The following is a 23,385-nucleotide window of genomic DNA, read 5'->3' on the forward strand; positions in this document are numbered from 1 at the left end:
CTATCCCGCTGTAAAAAGTTAAAATCGACTTTGTGGTGAATAGTGAAAAGTAAAAGAAATAAAAAGGAGTGGCACGATTTGTAGTTTTGGTAAACTACGTGGGTCATTTCTGATACAGGAGCGCGGGAAAATGGGTTTTATCCCTCGCTTATTATTAGGTCCAGACCTGAGCACAGTGCCGCTTTCAGATCGCGAACCCAAATTCGCAGAGATAGAGATAATTTGTAGTGAAAACCCTAAGCCATGAGCGGCTACGAGAGCCGGAAACGGGACCGGAGAGACGCGTGGAGCTCCAAGAAGCAGCAGAAGCTCACGCGCACCGCCGACGAAGACCTCGAGTCAAAGCTCGGATTCGATCTATTCTCCGAAGGTGAAACTAGGCTCGGCTGGTTACTCACTTTCGCAACGGTAACTCGATTGCCCCAATTGCTCTTCCATTTCTGCTGTTTCTATAGCTTCTGGTACTTTTGGTTACTCGGAAGAAATTGATAATTTGGGATTCGAATTTGTAATTCGCGTTTCGAAGAGGTTTTTGTAGGAATTTCCCTTTTTTTTTTAGTTAGAACAGTTTTTCGTGTTGATATCGAATAGAGTGGGATTTGATACTTGGTTTGATTTGGTGTGTGCTACATGCTGAACTGGTGTACTATTCACCTGCAGTGAAGCAAAGACAATGTGCTGTGAAAAAATTGGAATTTGTTTCTGTTACTCAGTTTTAGTATTAATGTTACACATGGCGGTTTATTTGATTACAAGTAAGTGTTGGCATTTGTTGATTATGACTGTTTACGTTGCAGTCATCCTGTGAAGATCAAGACACCCATAAAGTTTATAGCTGCGTCGATCTGTATTTCGTTACACAGGTTAAATACTCTGAAACATGTTTAACACAATTAGCTTTGTTTTATGGTCAATAATTGTTTCGGCAGTTGTTATAATTAGTTTACTTGCAGGATGGCTCTGCTTTCAAGTCAAAATATAAGTTTCGCCCTTATTTCTATGCAGCCACAAAGGTGCCTATCAAATCTTTTTGTATGCTACTTCTGCAAAATTTTCTGTCTGCAGCATTGGTTTTACAAAATTAATTTATTATAGGAAAAAATGGAAATGGATGTTGAAGCATATTTGAGACGGCGCTATGAAAGTCGTATTGCTGATATCGAAATAGTGGCGAAAGAAGATCTTGATCTTGTAAGCGACTTCCTATATCACCAGCTTAATAGGGTTATACCTTATTTCATTTGAAAATGTTGACAGTACTGAGTTATGTACTTATATTTAATCAATGCCTTCTTGAGCCTCAAGACATGCTTTCTTCAGATTTGACAACTGCGAATCACTTTCTTAGTTACTTAGTCAAACATGTCTAGTATAGCAATATTCTGTCCATGAGAAGTTTCTCTATTTTCTTTTCAATTTTTTATTTTTTTATTTCTTATGATGGGTTTATTAGCTTGATATAGATTGTTGGCCCATTTTTCTCAATTAAATTTTTTTTATATCTTATGATGCATGCTCTTGGCTAATTATTCATTACTACACATCTTTCTTATTACTATTTAAGGTCCAATTTTTGGTTTTGATCTCAAGTTGAGGATGACGGGAGTGTGCCTCTACTTGATATGCACAGGTGGCCCATTTTCTAGGAACTTCACTTGAGGATGAAGTTGCCATGTCCTAGATATTGTTAGATTTGCCTCAAGCATTGGGCATGACTGGACTTTAATTTTTTTTTTTTCATTAAAGAAAATGCAAGGGGACAACAGAGCAGTAGGTGGCCCTCTAGCATTAGTGTACTATTGGGCCTTCATGGTCCTCAAGCATTAGTGTACTTATGATAACTAACCTGCAGAACTGAAATGCCTACTATATGGGAAAACGGTACTGCAACAAAGGATTTCATCACCATCACATATGTTCTCTGCTGCTTTATTTTAATTCATACACCTGTTAGAGATTAAGATATATTGTGAGAGTACAGTGAAAAGGGAATAGGACTTATAATTCTTATTTCCAATAACCATGTTGTTTAAGATCATTAATAAATGCAGTAGGTTTACATAGATTGGTTATTCATTTCTCCTATATTTGCTGATATTATAATCATTATGATTCTTCAGTTAATTATTCATTTGATTACATATTTCTCCCAATGTATGCATTTCTATTTACTGATATTATAAAGATTCTGATGCATAGTTATTTACTTGTGGACAGAAAAACCATTTGTCTGGCCTACACAAGTCCTATTTGAAGTTATCATTTGATACTGTTCAACAATTAATGAATGTCAAGAGTGACCTATTGCAAGTCGTCGAAAGAAACCACACAAAATTTGATGCTGCTGAAGCTTATGAGTCAATACTGCTAGGGAAACGGTAAGCTTTCTTTGTCTTGATTCTTGTTTCTCTTGGATGTTGAGCTCCATTGTTTGGCCTCAAAAGTGGAGTAGAAAGTTCATTTTGTTAAAAAGTTCTTTGTGTTTTCTGTTTGTATCTCTTGGCTTTGTGTTGCATTGAACTTGTAACTCGTAGTTGTTTTTCCTGATTCTCTTTTGGTGATTGATTTGTAGGGAACAAAGGCCTCAAGATTTCCTAGATTGTATTGTTGATCTTCGTGAATACGATGTTCCCTACCATGTTCGCTTCGCTATTGACAATGGTAATTTATCATTACATCCCGGTACTCCCTAGAGGCTTTTTGTATTCCCAGCAGTTGAAGTTCATCCCCTTACACAATTTCTTGTTACTCAGATGTGCGATGTGGCCAGTGGTACAATGTTAGTGTATCCAGTGCGGGTGTTATGCTTGAGAGGAGGACAGATCTTCTGCAGCATGCTGAAGTTCATGTTTGTGCATTTGATATTGAGACAACTAAGCTGCCCTTAAAATTTCCAGATGCTGAATATGATTTAATAATGATGATTTCATACATGGTTGACGGACAAGGGTACCTGATTATTAATAGAGAGGTCAGATTCGCCCCTTGTTTTTCTTGAATATATCTGTCTTGTTTTTATTAGGCATTTGATTTTTGTTCCTGTGGCCAAATAAGAGAGCGTTTGTTAGTAAAACTTGCAGCTGATCCATTTAGTTATTTTAAATGCTCCAGTTTTTTGTTATTGTTTTTTCTGTCTTTTGGGCATTTTTTGGGTCATTAACTTGATCTTTATTGCATATACGGTTTATGTTCTCATTTAGGAAGGACGTGAAAGAACATGATAAGGTTTCCGTTAAGTAAGATGCCAAGAAGGTCTTATCTTTCAGATCTTCTACTTTATTGTCATGTTTTTATAGCTCCTCTTTTCTTTTTTTTCTTTTCTCTTTTTGGTGTTCATGGTTTTCTTTTGTTGTTGTTTTGTTTTTATTTTTAATTTTTTTTTTTTGGGTGAGCATCTAGTTAAGGTAGGCATCATTAATTACTGCTAGTTTAATTATCTTATTAAGTTAGAAATTAGAATGGTTTTACAGTTCCTGTCAGTAAGGAAAATTTGAATGGTTTTACATCTCCTATCAGTAAGGAAAATTTAATATTATGCATTGACAGGCTTAATGTTTTTGTTATCTTCAGTGTGTTGGAGCTGATATAGAGTATTTGGAGTACACTCCAAAAGAAGAATTTGTAGGGCATTTCAAGGTGACAAATGTGGAAAATGAGGTAACAATACCATAGACCTCCCTGCCCAACCCCAGAAACAGATACTTTAATTAGTTTAGTTATGGAGGTCTATTAGAATGGTAAAACTTGTCAACTTTGCAAGTGATATTGTCATTATTGCAGAGAGAGCTTCTAAGACAGTGGTTTGCCCATATGCGGGAGGTGAAGCCTGGAATCTATGTCACATACAATGGTGATTTTTTCGATTGGCCTTTCCTGGAAACGAGAGCTGCACATCATGGGTTCAAAATGAATGATGTATGAGCAACATGAGCCTAGACTTTAGCTTGTAATTTTTTCATAACTACCAGCAAGACTAGAACTTAAATGCTATAATCTTGAGGGCTTCCCGAAGCTGCTTATAATCTAATTCCATGTATCATATGATGTCATGTGTTCATGAATGTTCATTAACACAATAGGATCTGAATATTATAGTAAATTACACTCTAGCCATTGATCTAGGGTTGGCTATGTTAAATTGTTAACCAATCAGAAAACTTATGAACCAGGCTGTGAGACTGATTAAGTATTTTTATCAATGTATGTGTCTAAACTGTATATGAAGCTTTCTGCTCATTGCTTTTAACCATGATCATGTGCATTGTATTAAAACCTCTGTGTAATAATGTTATTTATCTTTCTGCATCCACAATTTCACATCACATAATAAATTACAATATAAATAATGGAGTCATCACTCAATTTACATTAGCTTAGGTTTTGTTTATACAGAATATCTAAGAAACTTGGTTCTTACCCATTAAATTTTCTGTGCAACACAATGGGCTTGTGGGACATTGCTGTTATCTTTCTAAACTGCCGCACATAATCTTATGTTGCGTCTGCATGTTCTCAGAGATATTCTTCTATCAGTTTTCCATTAAGTACTGCTCTTCTCTTACCTTCCCCTTCTCTCTCGCTGTAGGAGGTTGGATTTTTATGTGACAAGAATCAGGGGGAATGTAGAGCTAAATTTGCTTGTCATCTTGATTGCTTTGCTTGGGTCAAACGTGATAGTTATCTGCCCCAAGGGAGCCAGGGCCTTAAGGTAAGATTTTCCAATTCGAGTTTATTTTTCCCTCCAGCTAGTTTAAGTGGTGTTTTCTGTTGCTCTTTTATAAATTCATTTTCTTGCCTACAGTTTCTCATGGTCAACATGTTCATTTTTTTTTTTTAATTGCTGCTTCACAATAGCTGGAGCAGTTGATTCATGATTGTGTAGTAATTTTTCAAGTTCTTTGGTGACTGCTTTTGCTGAAGTCCCTTAAAAGCTCTCCTGTAATGGGGTTTGCTAACAAGTTTATCTTTTGCCATTACGGCCTACTCAAATCTTTTATCTACTAGTATAATGACAGATATATGAGGAAAGACAGTGAACTTCAGGGATAAATTTTTTTTGTTTTAACAAGGTAATATGTACAAGGGTGGATAAGGAATCCACACCCTGAAAACAAGAACCAGAAAACATTTATTTGAATGCTTCAAATACCGAAATACAAAAATCACGGTGTACAGGGTGTGTGGGTTCACAATTTCACATTTAGTTATGCTTGTAGTTGAATCAATCTCTCTAACAACATGCTAGATTGAAGAGAGAAATATGTGAGGGGTGTTAGAAACTTATCGGTTTAGGGTTTTATAATCTGTCTTCATTCACCTAAGCAACATATTTATACGATATCTACATAAGCAGGATATTATAGGATTGCGAAGTCTGGAATGATCTAGCACATTAATATAATAACTATGCTAATACATGTTTTTATCAGATGAAAAGTAATTGTGTTCACTTTGTTTCCATGTAAAATTGAATCATCAATATTTTATAATCTTATTTCAGGCTGTTACAAAGGCAAAGTTGGGTTATGATCCAATAGAGGTGAATCCTGAGGATATGGTTCGCTTTGCGAAAGAAGAACCTCAGGTGTGAATGATGAAAATAATAATTCTGTTGTATGCAAGATTCTCTTCTGCATGGTGTATTTGAGATTGAAAATGTTGATAATCGGTAATGATAATTTGATATATGCACTGAAGACCACATGAACTACTATAGAATTTGTTGACTAGAACTTGCATGCATGTGTTCTCTATGAGGGTGAAAGAGGATTTCTGTGATTAAGAATTTATGAGGTGACAAGTCCATTGATTTCCTTTCAACATTCTTCTCCATTGTCTCTTTGTAGATTTTGTCCCTTCAGTTGACATACAAGAGAGACAAAGGCCCCGTTTGGGATTGCTTTGCTTTTAAAAAAATCAGCTTTTGTTCAAAATTTTAGATTTTATTGTGTTTGGTAAATAAATAAAAAGCAGCTTTAATTGAAAATTATAGGTCACTCGCAGCAGATTTTAGAAGCAACCCAAAGGTTACTTTTAGAAGCTGCTGTGGATCAAAACATATTATGAAGTTGTTTTATGTACTGACAGCACTTTTAAAAGTATTGTTTACCAAGCACGAAACTGTTTTAATTCACAGCTGATTATTCTCACAACATAGCAGCAACAGATTTTTTATAAAAGTCACAGCAATCCCAAACTAGCCCTAACTTGATTGAGATTAACATGTGAACCATGCTTAATCTATTCTATGCAGAATTGAGTAGAAGATGTATAAACCAGCTGTGGCCACTTACATTAATAGATTGAATTGCAAATATCTGAGTGCGGGTTGTATAAATTCAATACTAACCGGTAAATTGAACGCTGAACTGTTTAACGTCAATACTAAACCTTAGGACTACCTATGTAACTTGATTATCTATGACCATCAACACCATCACCTTCTTGTTGAATCAAATTTACATTGTCTTTATCTGTATGGAATTCATCTTAGGTTCTGGGTGTTATATTATGAAATTCCATGAAGCTTGACAACAGATATGTACCATGGCGGCATACATAGAACCAGCTAGAGTTATTCCTTTTTAATTTAACACATTTTACTTTTTGATTCCTATGCATCTTTCCCATCCAGTGCATGTTGGTGGGCATCTGCATATATTCTCAACTGAGGATCTGTTTGCTTTTGTACTGTTATTTTGCACGAACATTCTGATAATTTTTTCTATTTGGTTGAATATGTGATTACAGAGGATGGCATCCTATTCTGTTTCTGATGCTGTTGCAACCTATTACTTGTACATGACCTATGTTCATCCATTTATCTTCTCTCTTGCAACTATTATTCCAATGTCTCCGGATGAGGTTTTGCGTAAGGGTAGTGGAACCCTTTGTGAAATGCTTTTAATGGTCCAGGTAGGTTGTTTTGCACTTATCTGCTGATGTTTCTTTGCACCTTTTCAAGCAAACACTTCCATGACTCTACCCAAAAATGAGTTTCATTTTGAGATAATGATTCTCTCTAATTCCACAATTAATTATTCATTTTATACAGGCATACAAGGCAAATGTCATCTGTCCTAACAAGCACCAATCTGACCCGGAAAAGTTCTATAAAAACCACCTTTTGGAAAGTGAGACTTACATAGGTGGCCATGTGGAATGCCTTGAAAGTGGTGTTTTCAGATCTGATCTTCCAACTAATTTTAGGCTTGATCCAGCTGCTTATGAGGTATGTCTAAAAACCATTCTTCGTATTAATGCTTCTTTATACCATGTACATTTTTTCATTATTGGTTTACCATCTCTCTGAATCTTTCAGTGATACTGGACTCTGGTTTGTCTGCCATCACTTCTTTACAAAGAGTAACCACACACACACACACACACACACACACACACACACACACACATATATATATATATATATATATATATATATATCTATATGGTCCATGAATTCCACGAGCAGAAGTTAATAATTTTAATGTTTGTACTCTATATGACATCCATAGCCATATTGACATGTAGAGACTTTGTACTCAATTTGTCTGAAAGATAATACACCATCAGGAAAAACCCCAATACCCATTACAGAAAAGCTGGTCAGAAATGATGTCGTACTGGATATTCTACACATGACAGAGATCAAATACATTTCTTTTCTAGAACCGGTTTTTTTTTTTTTTTTTTTTTTCGCTCCAGGAAACAGGTTGTTCATATCTACAAATATAGTTATTACATGTAAATTTAATCCATTTCCCCCCTCAGTAGTGTAAGTTAGTAGTTGGATCCATAAGATTCAATTTTTACTGTGAAAATTTAGTAAGTTGTATATGAATTTTTTATTTGATCAAAAGCATCATTTACTACACAAGATAATTTGTCAACGGAGGCATGGTGCAATCTAGTTAAGCAATAAAGCATTTGTTTCTTCTCATAAAAGCCTTAATTTGGGAATTATTCGGTGTATAATGGATTGAATCTTAACTATTGCTCAAAATATATCAGGTTTTGAGACTATTTTGCTTCTGTATGTATCTGTAGGATAAGTTTCTTGAATTTGATTAATTGCTGTTTGTTATATCTCTGATAGTCATATTATTTTGTCCCCTCCGGACCTAATTAATGTACTCAACTGGAGTTGCCAAATATAATTTGAGATTCTGGAATTTGGATTTCCAGCAATTGATCAACAACCTTGATCGAGATCTTCAATATGCTATCAGAGTAGAGGGAAAGATGGACTTGGATTCTGTGTCCAATTATGATGAAGTGAAGGGTTCTATTCTGGAAAAGGTGCTGATCATTTTTTTCATTCACGCCTATGTTGTATTTATTTTATAAGCTGGTAGTCCCATACATGTCCAAGTATATTTCCTTTTTACTTTCATTTATTTGATTTATCTAGTCCCAAAAGTTGTCTGTTTGAAGTTGAAACCCCTCCTATTGTGTTGGCTTAAAAGCTTTCTATTTTATTGTTATGAGTAGTAAAGTTATCTCATTTCTTCTTCACAGTATGTACTTTTTCTCTTTAATGACTCCCTTTCTTCAATTGCAGCTTGTGAGGTTGCGAGATGAACCAATACGAGAAGAATGCCCACTTATTTATCACCTGGATGTAGCTGCAATGTATCCCAACATTATTTTAACAAACAGGCTTCAGGTGTGCTGGTTAATAAGTACTCTCATTTGTGCAGATGACAGCTGCATATGATTCATGTATTTCAATTTTCTCTGAGCTTAAATTGAAATTTGCCTTGTATGTTGTAACAAAGTTTCATTTAAAAAGAGTTGTTCTAGTTAGTTAATATTTCTTCTAGTGATCTTGTTTCTTTTAGTATCATGTCGAACAATTAAACTTCATAGAAAATTCCATAGTTTTGCTACAGTCCAGCTGTGATGAACTGATGATCATTCTGATACGGTCGGCATGAATATACTCATTTGCATTCTCAGATTTTTGCTTTCTCTATTCTGGTTGTTTGAAGATTCCATAATATATATTGTAATAACTGCTGTTTATTTCCAGCCCACATCAATTGTTACAGATGAGGTCTGCACTGCTTGTGATTTCAACCGTCCAGGGAAGACATGTCTACGAAAGCTGGAATGGGTTTGGCGTGGAGAAATATTCATGGCAAAAAGAAGGTACCAGTTAATTTTGCTTTTCTTCTTTCCCAATCTTTGTATACTTTCTCCAGGTTTAATGTCAGCGGTCTAATCATTGTCCATGTATGAATATCTCGTTCAACAACTTCAGCGACTATTATCATTTGAAGAAGCAAATTGAGTCTGAGTCTGTTGACGGTGCCACTTCCAAGCAGTCAAGGTCTTTTCTTGACTTGCCTAAAATGGAACAACAAACAAGGCTCAAAGAACGTCTAAAGAAATACTGTCAGAAGGTATATTTTTTAAAGACGTTGTTTAAAGTGTTTTCTTAAGTAATACCTAAACTAATTCTCAGTCTCTTTGATAGGCATATAAACGTGTAGTAGACAAGCCAGTCACTGAACTTCGGGAAGCAGAGATTTGCATGAGGGAAAATTCATTCTATATTGACACAGTTCGCAGGTGAGCTGTTTAGATTTTTGTTATTGGAATTTTTCTCATCTGCATATTAAAAAGGAATCCGTTGTTTTTTTTAAGAAGGCTAGCTTATATGCAAACTAAGAACCAAGAAGGAAAAGGCTCACAGACATGTAAAATCAACTAATATAAATTTTGTATCATAAATGTCTTCTGTCGAGTACCAGCTTATGCCTTTTATTCTCTTTTTTCTGATCCATATGTTTTCTTCATCTACTTCAAGCTTTCGAGATAGAAGGTACGAGTATAAAGGGCTTAATAAGGTTTGGAAGGGCAAGTTGTCTGAAGCAAAGGCTAGTAAAAATTCTATAAAAATCCAGGAAGCACAAGTATGTAGTCCCTCTCTCTCTCTCCCCTCTCCCTTGCGCCCCCCCCCCCCCCCCCCCCTCCCCCAAAAAAAAAGAGTTTTTTGTTTTATTGTGTTAATCTTTTCATTTAGTGAAGTGTTGAACATTTTGAAATTTACTTGTCTTACTGTTCTCACGTTAGTCTACTAGTGGTGATGAGTATGCTTATTGGTTTTTCAGAATATGGTGGTGCTTTATGATTCCCTACAACTTGCACATAAGTGTATACTTAACTCCTTTTATGGATACGTCATGCGCAAGTGAGTTCAATTGAAATCGCACAGTTATTGATTTTGTTGTTAATATGGCTTTGATGCTCTGTTACATTTTAGTCTGCTTTTGCATGTTAATCTAGGGGTGCAAGATGGTATTCAATGGAAATGGCTGGAGTAGTTACATATACTGGAGCTAAAATTATTCAGAATGCTCGGCTGCTAGTTGAAAAAATTGGAAAGCCTCTTGAGTTAGATACAGATGGTATCTGGTGTGTGCTTCCTGGATCTTTTCCAGAGAACTTTACTTTCAAAACAAAGTAAGATTTTTCTTTTAATATTTTACATTGTTTATGGTATAGATACAGTATACAACAGTGACAGCTACCTTGGCGTTATTGTTTTCTTTTGTTTGAACATTTGATGTTTACGTAGACAACAATTGTCTGTGCAATATGATTCGTTCTGTAGGGGATGCTAGTTTCCATTCTAGTTTGTAAAATATCTGGATTGATTATCTCACTATCTCATATCCATCTGTTATGCTTAAACAGAGACTTGAGGAAGAAGCTAACTATCTCATATCCATGCGTCATGCTTAATGTTGATGTGGCGAGAAACAATACAAACGATCAATACCAGGTCAGTTCGAAATATTTTTCTAATATTTTTATTTCCTATGCCTTGTGAACTGCAATGACAGAGTTCTTTGTATATTACAATTTGATTTAGTTGTACAATGATCAGTTCAAGTTCTTACCACCATATTTATCAGACTCTTACAGATCCGATCGAGAAAACTTATGCAACTCATAGTGAATGTTCAATTGAATTTGAAGTGGATGGACCATACAAGGTAAGGAAGACTAGTATCTTTTTATTTAATTTCAACTCTTTTTAATGTAATTTCATACTAACCTAGTGTTTCATGCAGGCAATGATTATTCCTGCTTCTAAGGAAGAAGGAATTCTAATTAAGAAGCGCTATGCTGTCTTTAATGATGATGGGACCCTTGCTGAACTTAAAGGTTTTGAGATCAAACGTAGAGGTGAGCTGAAGCTCATCAAAGTTTTCCAGGTATCTTTTTTTACTTGTGATAGTAGACAATCAACAGTGAAAAATAAAAAAAAGAACAAAGAAAATGACTCTGTTATACAGAGATTAGAGAAGTCTTGAACTGAGCCATACAGTAGAACCTCAATTTCTTAGTTATTTCAGACTGACTCCTTAGTGGTTGTTGCATTTGTGGAGTGGAAAATTAAATAACAACACAGGAAGTTGATGCCTCATGTGCTTACGCTTATCAGTATTATTTACGTTTTTTTTTTTTTTTTTTTTTTTTTGTAAAATCAAGAAAATATTTGTCTTATAATGTGTTGGGGACCCTTTTCTGCAGGCTGAACTTTTTGATAAGTTCCTTCACGGTTCTACATTAGAGGAATGCTATTCAGCAGTTGCTTCTGTTGCCAACCGCTGGCTTGATCTTCTTGATGTATGTGACAGGTTCCTGGCTTTAAGTATCAAAATTGCTTTCTCTAAAACAATGCCCACTATGTTCCTTGAGGGACTCTTATGTTTCATCGTGTACTATTATTTGTTGAGCAGTCAAATCAAGATTGAAACGGAGGTTCTTCTAAAGTTTCTTTGTTTTCACTTCCCCCTTCTTTCAGAATCAAGGAAAGGATATAGCAGACAGTGAGTTGCTTGATTATATATCAGAATCAAGCACCATGAGCAAGTCTTTGGCGGAATATGGAAGCCAAAAGTCATGTGCAGTAACCACTGCAAGGCGTCTTGCTGATTTTCTTGGTGATACAATGGTCAAAGATAAAGGACTACGTTGCCAGTATATAGTTGCATGTGAACCAAAGGTACATATGTTCTGGATTATCATTGTCATGAAATTTAGAGTAACTAGTAATGCATTGGGGTACTGTTTTGGTTAAAGTAGTGATTAAAGCCAAAATCAACTGGAAAGAGAAGAATAAAGAAAAAGAGAGAACAGTTGAATCACAACATCGTCATTTCGTCCCTAACTTCCTTACAGTTTCTTCGGTTATTTCTGAGATGTTAATGTTTAGAAGGAATATAAGTGGTAAGGATATTGTATAGTTTTCATGTTTATCATCTTGAGTTAACATCTCATCCTTCCAACAGAACTCTGGACTATGTAGCGGTCTATGGCCTTTTCGTTTAAATCCTTTTTCCACTATGTCTAGATGGTTGAAGTTTCCCTGTTTTCTAAAACCATAGAAAAAGATGATTTGGAAGACTGATGAACCTACTAAAGCTGAAACTTTGTCTGGTTGGCGGAATGGTGGTTCGATGAGAAATTAGTGATTGCATTTTGCTTCATTATCTCCTATTGGTGCATTTCGTTCTAACATGTGGGCAAGAACGTTGATCTCAATATTTTTGCGTTACTCCTACTTACAAAATTTGGAGCATGTCAAGCATTTCTTATTTACTGTATGGGTTTGGCCAGTACACTATCTTTTTACTTGGCTGGGGATTTTTGGGCGTTGGGGCTAGAAGAAAGCTATTACCTTTTAGCCACATGCAGTTTTGACTTTGGCTCTTTAATTGTGGAAACAAATAAAAGAAAATATGAGTCACAAGTTGGACGATCCAGGAGGTAAACATAACTGGGTCAAAATTAGATATTCAATTCCCTATGAGTGAGTGTTTTGAATGGATTGTAATAGAATCTTGATTCGGTTGGTAGTTGGTTCTGCTCAGACGAAGTGCTTGTCCATTTATTTTTGTAATGAATCTGACCTTAAGTTTTTGTTACTCTATCCATCATTACAAGCTGCGACTCTTCTTTGCAATTTGGTTTTCTGTGCTGTAATGGTCTTGCTGTGTTGTCTTAGACAGGATCACTCTAGTAACTTAAAAAGGAAACTAGTATAACCAGTCTAGTGGTTTTTGAATTTCCTCTCAACTCAGGATCATGCAAATCTGATCCTTTTTTTTGGATAATGAATAGGGAACACCTGTCAGTGAGCGTGCTGTTCCAGTTGCAATATTCGAAACAGATGCTGGTAAACTTCTGCTGTTATTTCTTTCTTTTATTGCTTTTTCTTATATATATATATATATTTTTAAGCTGAAAAACAATTGCATTTCAACTTTATCAGAAATTATGAAGTTTTATGTACGGAAGTGGTGCAAGGTCTCTGATGTTGACATCAGATCCATTATAGATTGGTCCTATTACAAACAACGTCTAGGTTCAGCAATTCAGAAAATCGTCACAATTCCCGCTGCAATGCAAAAGGTTCTATTGCTTGTTATTCTTCCTCTGTCGTCTCTCTCTCTCTCTCTCTCTATTCTATACACAACATTTTCAAATTCTCTTTAGCTGTACTTGAAATCAGTTGAATTTTCTTCAGGTTGCAAATCCTGTCCCTAGGGTAGTCCATCCTGATTGGCTACATAAGAAGGTTCGTGAGAAGGAAGATAAATTTCGACAACGCAAATTGGTTGATATGTTCAGGTCGAATGGGGATCATCTGGTGCAAAACGATGATGCTATTGGCTCTAATCATGTGGTAGATGAAGATATTGTTGAAGATTTGGAAGACTTCAAATGCAAAAGCAGTTCCATAAGTAGACCGAGACCAATTGTTCACTGTTATGAAGTTAATAACCAGAAAAATTCAGTCAAGGCAAACGGTAAAGGAGGTCCAGAGCAACAACAAACTAATCATATAGAAAATGCTCATCAAGAGCAAACTGCTGTCACTCAGGAAGAAATTGACAAAAATGTAGATTATCAAGGATGGCTTGCAATAAAGAAAAGAAAGTGGAAAGATACTCTTGACAAGAGGAAGAAACAACGGTACTTTCTTCTCTTCATCATAACTAAAGAACTCTCAAGTGCAGATTGACACTGAACAATGGCATCTATTCCAGTGGGCAGCCATCAAAAGCATATGTAGTTTTCAGGGCTGTCCACCAAATACTGCTTTACTTAAATTCATAATTGGGTGGAGTGGTGATGCAGTGGAGCTGCCAAGCTCAGGGCAAGTTGCCAGTGCTGGTGTGAGGCTGAGAGACTGCTTCGGGGAGGGGCAGAACTCTGTCATATGGGGGTTGTGTCATGGAGTTTTGTTTTCCTTTTTTTTTTTTTTTTTTTGGGGGGGGGGGGGGGGGGGGGGGGGGTAGGGTAATATTGGTTTTCTTGAAATGGAGGTCACTTAGAGAATTTGGAGTCCCTATAATCTTTTCTCGATGTGGGGATGCTTGGACAGTTTTTGGTTTCTCAATCAAGAGGACGCATTTGCAACTCGGGCTATAGCCACTCAAAATCCATGGACAGACAGAAACTATGAATTCAATCTTGATTTCCTTTTAAAAGTAACTTCAAACATCTTCCCAACTGCATGCAGATCTCCCAATTGAAAACACCCCCGCTAGCTTATGTTTATTTTATTTTATTTTTTTGTGTGTAGATTGCTCTCACGTAACCTTGGATCAGTTATATGGAGTTGATTAACTAATTCTTTGGCATTGCCATCCCATTGTACAGATTGAATAATGCAAGGTCTGCTCATAATGCTAATGACAAGATGCTTGGTGGTGGGAGAAATCTCAAAGGGGCTCAGGGGAAAATAGGTGTGAATTCATATTTTAGGAGTCATGAAGATGCCCTAACTCGCTGTCATTGGCAGGTAAGGTCTTGCTCCTTCAGATTATGCATTTTTCTGGAAAGTCTAGAGTAATTACTCAATGATTTCTTGACTTTGACTTTATGATTCAGATATTACAACTAGTTCCGAGTTCTGAGAGTGGCCAAATTTTGGCGTGGCTTGTTGTTGAAGGAATGATGCTTAAGATTCCTCTAAATGTTCCAAGAATTTTTTACATCAATTCTACATCACCTATAAAAGAAGAATTGAAAGAAGAATTACCAGGGAAGTATGTCAACAAGACTCTTCCTCATGGAAGACATAGTTATTACCTATTTGAGGTACTACTGGTGTTAATTTCCTTAAGCAATAATGTGATTCATAACCATTTTTTGTGTCTGAGAGGCTTAAGGTTCAACATGTACGGTTGACAATAGGTTTCAGTTGATGAGAAGAGGTTTAGGACACTGAGAAAAAAGCTTGCGGCTCTTATCGCTGATCCAGATATTGAGGTCAGTAGTCAGTACATGCTCTTCACACTAATAACCCCTCCGCGCTTCTTTTCACACATTCAAATGATTCTTGATAGTGATCACTATTTACTTTGTCCATGACTTAACCTTTCTAATTTTCTCTTTGGTACAATCAAGGTATAATATTGTTATGCCATTTAACCATCTGTTAAGATTTCTCTTCTACAGTTCTCAGTCTATTCTTGTTGGCAATCAAAGGAAACACATGGTTATGTATCATAGCAAGGTTTTATAGTGATATCACTTGATACATTTCAGCTTGATTCAAATTCAATTCTTTGTTCAGGGAATATATGAAACAAAGGTGCCTTCGGAGTTTAATGTAATCACTCAGATTGGTTGTGTCTGTAAATTGGACAAAAAAGCTCAGGGAGATGCCAAAAGTGGCTGGAGTGTTAGTGCACTGGACATGAAGAATACGACAGAGTGCTCTTATCTGGCCCAATCCATTGCTTTCTTTTATTTGTATCACAGGTAATTTATTGTATTTTTTTCCTAGCTTCATTAAATGAACCACTGTTTGCCTCTTCAACTTTGGCCAAGGAAGAAGTTTTAAGCATCCCTTTTCTTTGTTTATCTTTCGGTTTCCACTTTTCTTGTGTGCGTATTGGGGCAGGGACGGGTGTTGGTTCTGGTATTGGCATTATAGCCATCATTCACATCTCTTTCTCTGTTTATTTTTTTGTTTTGTGTTTTTTTCTCATGTAAAAGATTTGGATTGACCTTGCTTGATTCCTTTTCTTTTTGTGACATACTTTTTTTTTTTTAGAATATGGGGGCCCGAATCAACCATATAGATGAAGTTGTTTCTCTCTTTACACAATTCTCTAATTACTCCTCTTAACTCTACATTTGATATCATCCATATGGTTGATGCGAGTTATTACCCATTTACAATACACATATACCTAGAAGCACAGTTAGGGTTGTATTTCTTTTTAGGTTTATATTCTTATTGCAAGTTTGAATTCCTTCTGAACGTTATATATTTTCAAAAAATGAAGCCATTGCTTTGTGTGTGTGGCTTTATCCACTTGAAGGCATATGGCTGATATAGTTGTACATATATACCTGACGGAACTGGTACTAGCAAAAATTTATTCCATATGTAATCAGGGGTATATTAACATCCGAAATCTGTTTTTTCACATTTAGAGGCAGAAGTTGTCAAGATTTTGGAAACTTTCAGTGAACATGTCGTATGAAATTTTCGACTTTTAGGTCAATAATTGCCAATTATTCTAAAGGATTAGAATATTTGATTACTTAGACTACGATGGAGTTTCTGGAAAATTAAAGTTTTTCATGTGTATTTAGTAATTACATTAAGTAGTTTTTGCCCATTTACTATTAAAGCTGTCACACATATCATCAACAGATGATGTCTCATGTGACATCAGGGTTATGGACTTATGCTGTAGTAATAGAAGTCGATGTCATTTATAATTGCAACACGATACAGCATCTTTTTTTTTTTTTTTTTAATTCCACTTCTGGTTTCCTTCTCTCTCTCTCTCTCTCTCTCTCTCTCTCTCTCTCTCTCTCTTCCTTCCTATCATGGCAAATATGATTTATTACCTTTTGTTTCAAATCATAATTCTTTTTCTTTTTCAAGACTCATTTATGATTTGTACTTCATCTATTCACACGAAAGCATATAGCACTTATAATGTTATGGTATTAATGTCAGCATCTCTGAAGGGCGCGCAATATTTGTTGCTTATTTTCCTGCATCAAGAACAATAATTGTTGTGGTGGTGAATCCTTATCAAAATAAAGATTTGTCACCATCTTTTCTTGAAAAACAATTCCGCGACGCTTGCCAGGCATTATCACTTCAGCTGCCTCCTAGGAATGGAATCATTATCAAGGTAAATTAGTGTCTGTTTCTTTGGGTGAAGGATTTCCTGACAGTTTCTTCTACATTTTGTGGATCTTATCTTTGTTCTAATTTATTTTATGTGATTGTACTAATCTTAGGTAGACTACGTTGGATATGTAAAGGATGCTGAAAAGATTTTGCACCAAGCAATTAATGAGCACAGGTTTGACTACACATTGGTTCTTCCTTAAAATGGCAAAGTCATATTTGAGCTTCAAGTTAAGAACCACATGTCTAAGTTTCTATCAGATTCATAAGCACAGCTTCCACAGAAATATATCTATCTTGATTAATGTTCGGATTTGGCCCAAAGTAACTGCTTGTTGCCCAGTAATATTCCTGAAATGGCTTTGTGTTGCTAATGGAGTATTGTCTGTAGCCTTTGGGGCGTGCTCACTTCTTCAACAAATCACTTGTTAACTTTATTTCAAACTTCATTACTTAGATCTAAGAGATGATTCTATTCTCCAGAGAATGTCTATTTTAAGTTTATCACCTTTTGGGAGCGTTTATTAATCTTTCACCAACTATTTCAAAAGTTAATTTTCAAAATTTTCACTTCGAGCCTTATCAGTGTGCTGTTCGACTAGGTAGGTTATAAATGTTGTTACACTGTAATGCTCATCTATGTGTTTGGACATTGGTTAATCACTTATATGACTTTTATGTCTGACAGACATGATCATGGACCTACAGTTGCTGTTATTGAATGCCCAAATGTTCAGTTAATGAAGTCAGGTATACGAGCTCTTGATGATTTTCCATGTGTGAGCATTCCATGTAATGCTCGAGACAGTCAATATCAGGTAGTTTTTTTAAGACCTCATAGATGTTCACTCTTCACGTGATTGTATCTTTGCTTTGCATCTAATTGAATGTATTTTTCTGCTTCATACAGGTCCTTGGGTGGCAACAAGTGGCCGCAAAAATTGGCATGCAACGATGTGCTGCATCATCTCAGTGGTTGATTGATAGAATTTCTCTCTCAAGATATGCACATGTAATAATTGTTTCTTTTGATACCAGCAATGTTTTCCTGATACTTTTAGCTGTTAATGATAATACAATTTGTCAAATTTATGGGGCAGGTACCATTGGGCAATTTTGAAGTTGACTCCCTTATGCATACAGCTGATATCTTCTTTTCAAGAGCATTACGTGATAGCCAGCAGGTTTTTCTATGACCCAATATCTTGCACATTATTTTTTATGTTTTCAGAAATAAATGGTTTTGTCGGACTGAAGCTTTTTAAGGTATTTGAAGCTTAATCAATTTTTATGTGCTGTAGTGTAGTGTGGTCATGACCAATATAAGACAAATGGTTGAAATCCTTGTTGTTAGTTAGCTTGATAGATATTAAACTTGCATTCCCAAACAGCTTAAGATGTTAGGATCCAGTATGTAAGGGGTTCGTTGCTGTAGTGTAATGTAGTCATGACCAATATACACAAATGGTTGAAATCCACATTGTTAGTTAGTGTGATATATTGTTGATCCATTCCCAAACAGTAATCTTTTGGGGTCCGGTATGTAATGGGTTTTCTGGATTTGATGTCTTCTATCCACATTGCCCACTTCTGTTAGGTGGGGTGGTGGGGACTGGATGTGAGGAAGCCTGTTAGCTTGATATAGATTGTTCCCCGGTAGCATATGTTTGTTTTGTCTGCAATCGTTGCCCAACACTTGTTAGTGAAAGGTTTGAGATATAAAATGCAATGTCTTTGAACTGTTCAGTTGGTTTGTAACTCATCACCCTTCTCTTATTGAATGTTGATTCTTACAGGTGCTTTGGATATCTGATGATGGTATTCCAGATCTAGGAGGCATTAACGAAGAAGGTGGATTTTTTGCAGATGAGGTTAGTCTCAAACTGACATATGGATGTCAGGATGTGCCAACATTTAGGTGGTAAAAGGAAATTGGGATTTTTCTCTACTGATCAACTAAGATTTAGATTTTAAATGTTACTCATGATGCAAATACGTTATACTATGCTTTTCAGTAATTACTGGCCTACATGAAACAGGTCCATCAACCATTTGTAATTACTAAACCTGGAGCATATAGAAAGGTCACTGTGGAGCTAAAGGTTCTGAAACATTTTCAACCATGTCTTTCCCAGTTTTTGTTTTTATTTCAGACGTACTAAAAATGTGTCATGATTTTATGTAGATACATCATCTGGCTGTAGATGCTCTTCTGAAAAGCAACCAAGTGAATGAAATGGAAGGAGGTGCTTTGCTAGGATTTGAATCAGACATGAACTCCGGATCACATACCTCTAATATGCAGGCTGCCTTTGATGAAGCTACATCATCTGCACCTGCATTCCGTGTTTTGAAACAGTTGATCCACCGGTGTCTTGCAGATGCACATACATCTGGAAATGTGTATGCTGATGCACTACTGCAACATCTGTATCGATGGCTTTGCAGGTTGCGAGCCCTTGTTTCATATTTATCCTGTTTTATCTCATGATTATTGCTTCAGATTTACCTTCTTGTTTGGACCTGTATGATTTCCAGTTCCCTGTTAGTTACACGGACCATTGGTTTGACTCATATACTTACCAGTTCCTTTATGATGCAGCCCCCAGTCTAAACTTCATGATCCAGCACTTCAACGCCTACTTCACAAGGTAAATTCTGTGTTTCATAACATCGCTTTCTGCATGACAGACAGATATGGTTAAGCAGTACAATAATTAAATTCCACTAGCCTTATGGTTTCTTTTGTTCCTAATTTCACTAGGTCATGAAAAAGGTGCTTTTGATTTTATTGGATGAGTTCCGCAAATTGGGTGCAACTATCATATTTGCAAATTTCTATAAGGTTATTATAGACACAGGAAAATTTGATATATCCGCAGCCAAAGCTTATTGTGATAGTGTGCTTAAAACTCTCCAGAAAAGGTTAGTAGTATTTGATAGCTCTTCAGAAATTCCTGCAAATGAGATTTTGATAGTTTTGTTGTTGTAATTCCATGTCTTTCATCTGTAGAGAACTATTTGAGTGGATTGAGCTTGAACCATTGCACTACTGGCATTCTTTGCTTTTCATGGATCAGGTTGATTAACTCTCTCTCTCTCTCTCTCTCTCTCTGTGAAGTTATATACCAATGATAATTAGAACAGGCATATTTGAATTATAGGCTTATGCATATTATTGCTTTTTGGTCATTAATAATAGGTATTAGGGAATTTGTATTCATCTAAGAATATCAATCATTTGAGGGTTGCTGATTCTCTATCGCCACCCGATTTTTAACCCCTCGCGTTTTGTGGCATGCTACCAGAGAGCTTTATCTGGCAGCTTTCACCATAGCTAGCTTTATTCATAGTTCCCTGGATAGCTTTATTAAATACATTTAATGATTCAAGTAATAACTGATAAAGTTCCAACCATTTTGTGGTTCTCATACCTTTCTTCATCATTATTTTTATCTGAGTCACTATATTTTTCCATGGTAGTATAATTATGGTGGAATTCCGGTTAGAGCTGATGAAAGCATGCATGGTGAATCTCAAGTGGATATCGTATCGAGCTGGAACATTGCTGAATACTTACCCAAGAAAATTCAGGTTAGTTACTGAGCATAAAAGCTTCGCCATCTGTGTGGTAAAGGAACGTATTACTACAGTCCTGCTATAGGTGTTGTTTTAAGCAGTAAATCATGAGATTGTAGAATGAAGATACTCTTGAGGGTTCTAGACTTCTAATGTTTCAATTATCTTATTGCAGGACCATTTTATTTTTATTGTTTCTCAGTTTTTGTATATTCCCTGGAATTATGCACAGAAGCAGTCGGCCATTAGAGCGACTTTACAGGATGGCAGCAGTTGCACACAATCAATTACGGTTGCAGCTGCTGAGACTTTGGAATCTCACATGACCGATTTTCTTAAAGGACAGGTATAAATGTTGATAATATTTGCAAAATATGGTACAGCTTTCTGGCTTCTTGTTTGATGTTAGTTCTGGATCTTATTTAAATAGTTCCGGTTTATGCTCTACAGATCAGCTCGTACTTTACTGAAAAGCTTCTGGGAATTGTTCGTGATACAATACTTCATATGAAGGAACTGAACAAGTCCGAGAATGACTATCGGACATCTCCTGGGCTGCCACAACTTGCTGGTAATATCCACAAAGGAGATGCGGCACTTGAGTTCATTAAGAATGTCTGCGGTGTTTTGCTCATTGACCAAAGTGTTGAGCACGATGTTATGGTATTTACTTGTTTTAAGTGAAGATTACCAAAACAGTAGTTCTATATTTGTTCATGTCAGTTAATTAACGTTTTATCCCTGTGCCCTGATTCTACAGGTAATGAGAAGTAATCTATTAAAATATATGCATGTGAGGGAGTCTGCTCCTGAAGCTCAGTTTTGTGATCCCTGCCCATCCTTGTTCTTACGAAATGTCATTTGCAGGTACAACAGTTAATTTCCCGTTACATTAGAAACATTTCACTTGTATTGTTTTCTGATAGGACTCGTACATTTCAAAGACATGAAGAAATTGCAAGAATGTGATGTCCTATGTAAAACACTAAAATGTTATTGCTTGGCATTATCTGAGGAAAGCATCTGATTATATGGAGGTTCATTAATTTATCCTCGGAAGGGCTCTTTCCCAATAAGTTTTGTTTCGGAACTATAAAAACTATTCATCATTGTGTGGATTTCCACTTCCTTTATTCCATTGCACGCACGCATGCACACACTGTTTAGGACAGTGAAACATTAGTAGTGAAGAGTGTAAAATATTTGGTCAAAGGAAGAACTTTTTTGGGGTGACAGAGAATTATTCTTCTCATTTCATTTTATCCTTCAAATCAGAAATCCAAGAGTTTAACTGATGATCTTCTCAAGGTTCACTAATTGGGGGTTGGTTCTTTTTTAACACTTCAAAGTGGTGCATCTTTATGTTTGCAATCTGGTGAAAATTAGGGATCTAGGTTTGTGGATGATCTAAGTTTGTTTCTCCACTAATTCAATGTCTTTAAACGTGGTGTTCTGGCAAGCCATCATCTGTTTCCATTATCTGAATTTTCAACTTGCCTGCTCATTACTCTCTCTTTTTTTTCTTGATTGACAGCTACTGCAATGACTGTAGAGACCTAGACATCTGCCGTGATTCAGCTCTACTAGCTGGGGAGTGGCGCTGTGCTGTGCCCCAATGCGGGCAGCCTTATGACAGAGAGCTTATGGAGAATACCCTTCTTCAGATTGTACAGCAGAGAGAGCGTCTCTACCAGCTACAGGATCTGGTGTGTCTCAGGTGTAACCAAGTGAAAGCTGCACATTTAGCAGAACAATGTGGATGTGCCGGCTCTTTTAGCTGTAAGGAAGACGCAGCTGAATTTTGTGAAAAGATGCAGCTAATCTTGAAAATTGCAATTCATCAGAAATTTCAATTTCTACAAGAGTGCACTGAGTGGATTTTGGAAGTTGAGAAACATTAATCTGCTCTCCAATTCATTTAGATGGGCAGCCAAAGTTCTTATGACCACATTCAGTGAGGTTTTAAAGCTGTCAAATCTAGAAAGCAATTATTCCGAGGAGGTCAAATTCCAAAAAATTTGTCCTCGTTGATTCCTTTACTTGTACATGACCAGCCCCAAGGCTCCGCCGTGTAAGCTTTGTAAATAGTGTAAAACTGTAAATAATGAAACACAAAAGGTTTCCATTACAATCTTCACTCGTTAAATCTCTCAACCACGTTAGTTTATGGGCTTGTTTGTGATTGCCTATAAAATGTCTAAAATTGCTTTTTAAATTAGGTATTTTTTCATGAAGAAGCATTTGTCAAGTGCTTTTCAAAACCATTGTCAATGCTATTAGAAATCAACGGAGACTTTTTTTTCATGACAACTTTTTTTTTTTTTCCCTCAATTAAAGACTAGAACAAGAACTAAAAACAGCAGCCTATAAGGGCGTCTCCAAACCTATAACCCAAATCTCAATTCCATTTCAAATTTTGACACCCAAGTTTCAGTACTATTCATTGAGACCATCTCCAACCCATTAGTCCTATATCTAGAACTTATATTTATTTTAATTATTTTAGACAATCTTTTAACTACAGTAACATTTTATATAATTTCAAAAAAAAAAAACATTTTATATATCATAAATAATTATCTATATAATATATCGTCATTAATTGAAATTAAAAAAATTAA

The 23,385-nt window shown here is 36.0% G+C and overlaps 1 protein-coding gene across 1 annotated transcript; it reads left to right on the forward strand.

Moving 5' to 3' along the window:
• Positions 1 to 104: 104 nt before the first annotated feature.
• On the forward strand, positions 105 to 22,918 carry LOC112168225 (DNA polymerase epsilon catalytic subunit A). Its single transcript, XM_024305352.2, has 49 exons — positions 105 to 408; positions 798 to 863; positions 954 to 1,013; positions 1,096 to 1,191; positions 2,218 to 2,378; positions 2,573 to 2,661; positions 2,754 to 2,971; positions 3,571 to 3,657; positions 3,781 to 3,915; positions 4,586 to 4,708; positions 5,501 to 5,584; positions 6,751 to 6,915; positions 7,055 to 7,231; positions 8,185 to 8,298; positions 8,561 to 8,665; positions 9,032 to 9,150; positions 9,263 to 9,404; positions 9,479 to 9,573; positions 9,812 to 9,917; positions 10,116 to 10,195; positions 10,291 to 10,467; positions 10,702 to 10,789; positions 10,923 to 11,003; positions 11,082 to 11,225; positions 11,545 to 11,640; positions 11,819 to 12,019; positions 13,138 to 13,192; positions 13,289 to 13,428; positions 13,544 to 13,992; positions 14,683 to 14,824; positions 14,914 to 15,123; positions 15,220 to 15,294; positions 15,602 to 15,789; positions 17,006 to 17,186; positions 17,296 to 17,360; positions 17,874 to 18,003; positions 18,096 to 18,197; positions 18,286 to 18,369; positions 18,982 to 19,056; positions 19,225 to 19,287; positions 19,371 to 19,633; positions 19,788 to 19,836; positions 19,950 to 20,110; positions 20,199 to 20,265; positions 20,669 to 20,779; positions 20,940 to 21,110; positions 21,215 to 21,427; positions 21,525 to 21,631; positions 22,299 to 22,918. Exons 1-49 carry the CDS (start codon positions 244 to 246, stop codon positions 22,663 to 22,665), a joined length of 6,642 nt encoding a protein of 2,213 aa, XP_024161120.1. The 5' UTR covers positions 105 to 243; the 3' UTR covers positions 22,666 to 22,918.
• The last annotated feature ends 467 nt before the right edge of the window (positions 22,919 to 23,385 follow it).

The sequence above is a fragment of the Rosa chinensis genome, chromosome 5 (genome assembly GCF_002994745.2).
Source record: "Rosa chinensis cultivar Old Blush chromosome 5, RchiOBHm-V2, whole genome shotgun sequence".
Taxonomy (NCBI): Eukaryota; Viridiplantae; Streptophyta; class Magnoliopsida; order Rosales; family Rosaceae; genus Rosa; species Rosa chinensis.

Coding starts and splice junctions, on each gene's coding strand:
- LOC112168225 (XM_024305352.2), top strand. CDS start 244: ATGAGCGGCTACGAGAGCCGGAAACGGGACCGGAGAGACGCGTGGAGC. Junction 17,361..17,873: donor CAAGCAATTAATGAGCACAG/GTTTGACTACAC, acceptor TATGTCTGACAG/ACATGATCATGGACCTACAG. Junction 19,634..19,787: donor CTGTATCGATGGCTTTGCAG/GTTGCGAGCCCT, acceptor TTTATGATGCAG/CCCCCAGTCTAAACTTCATG.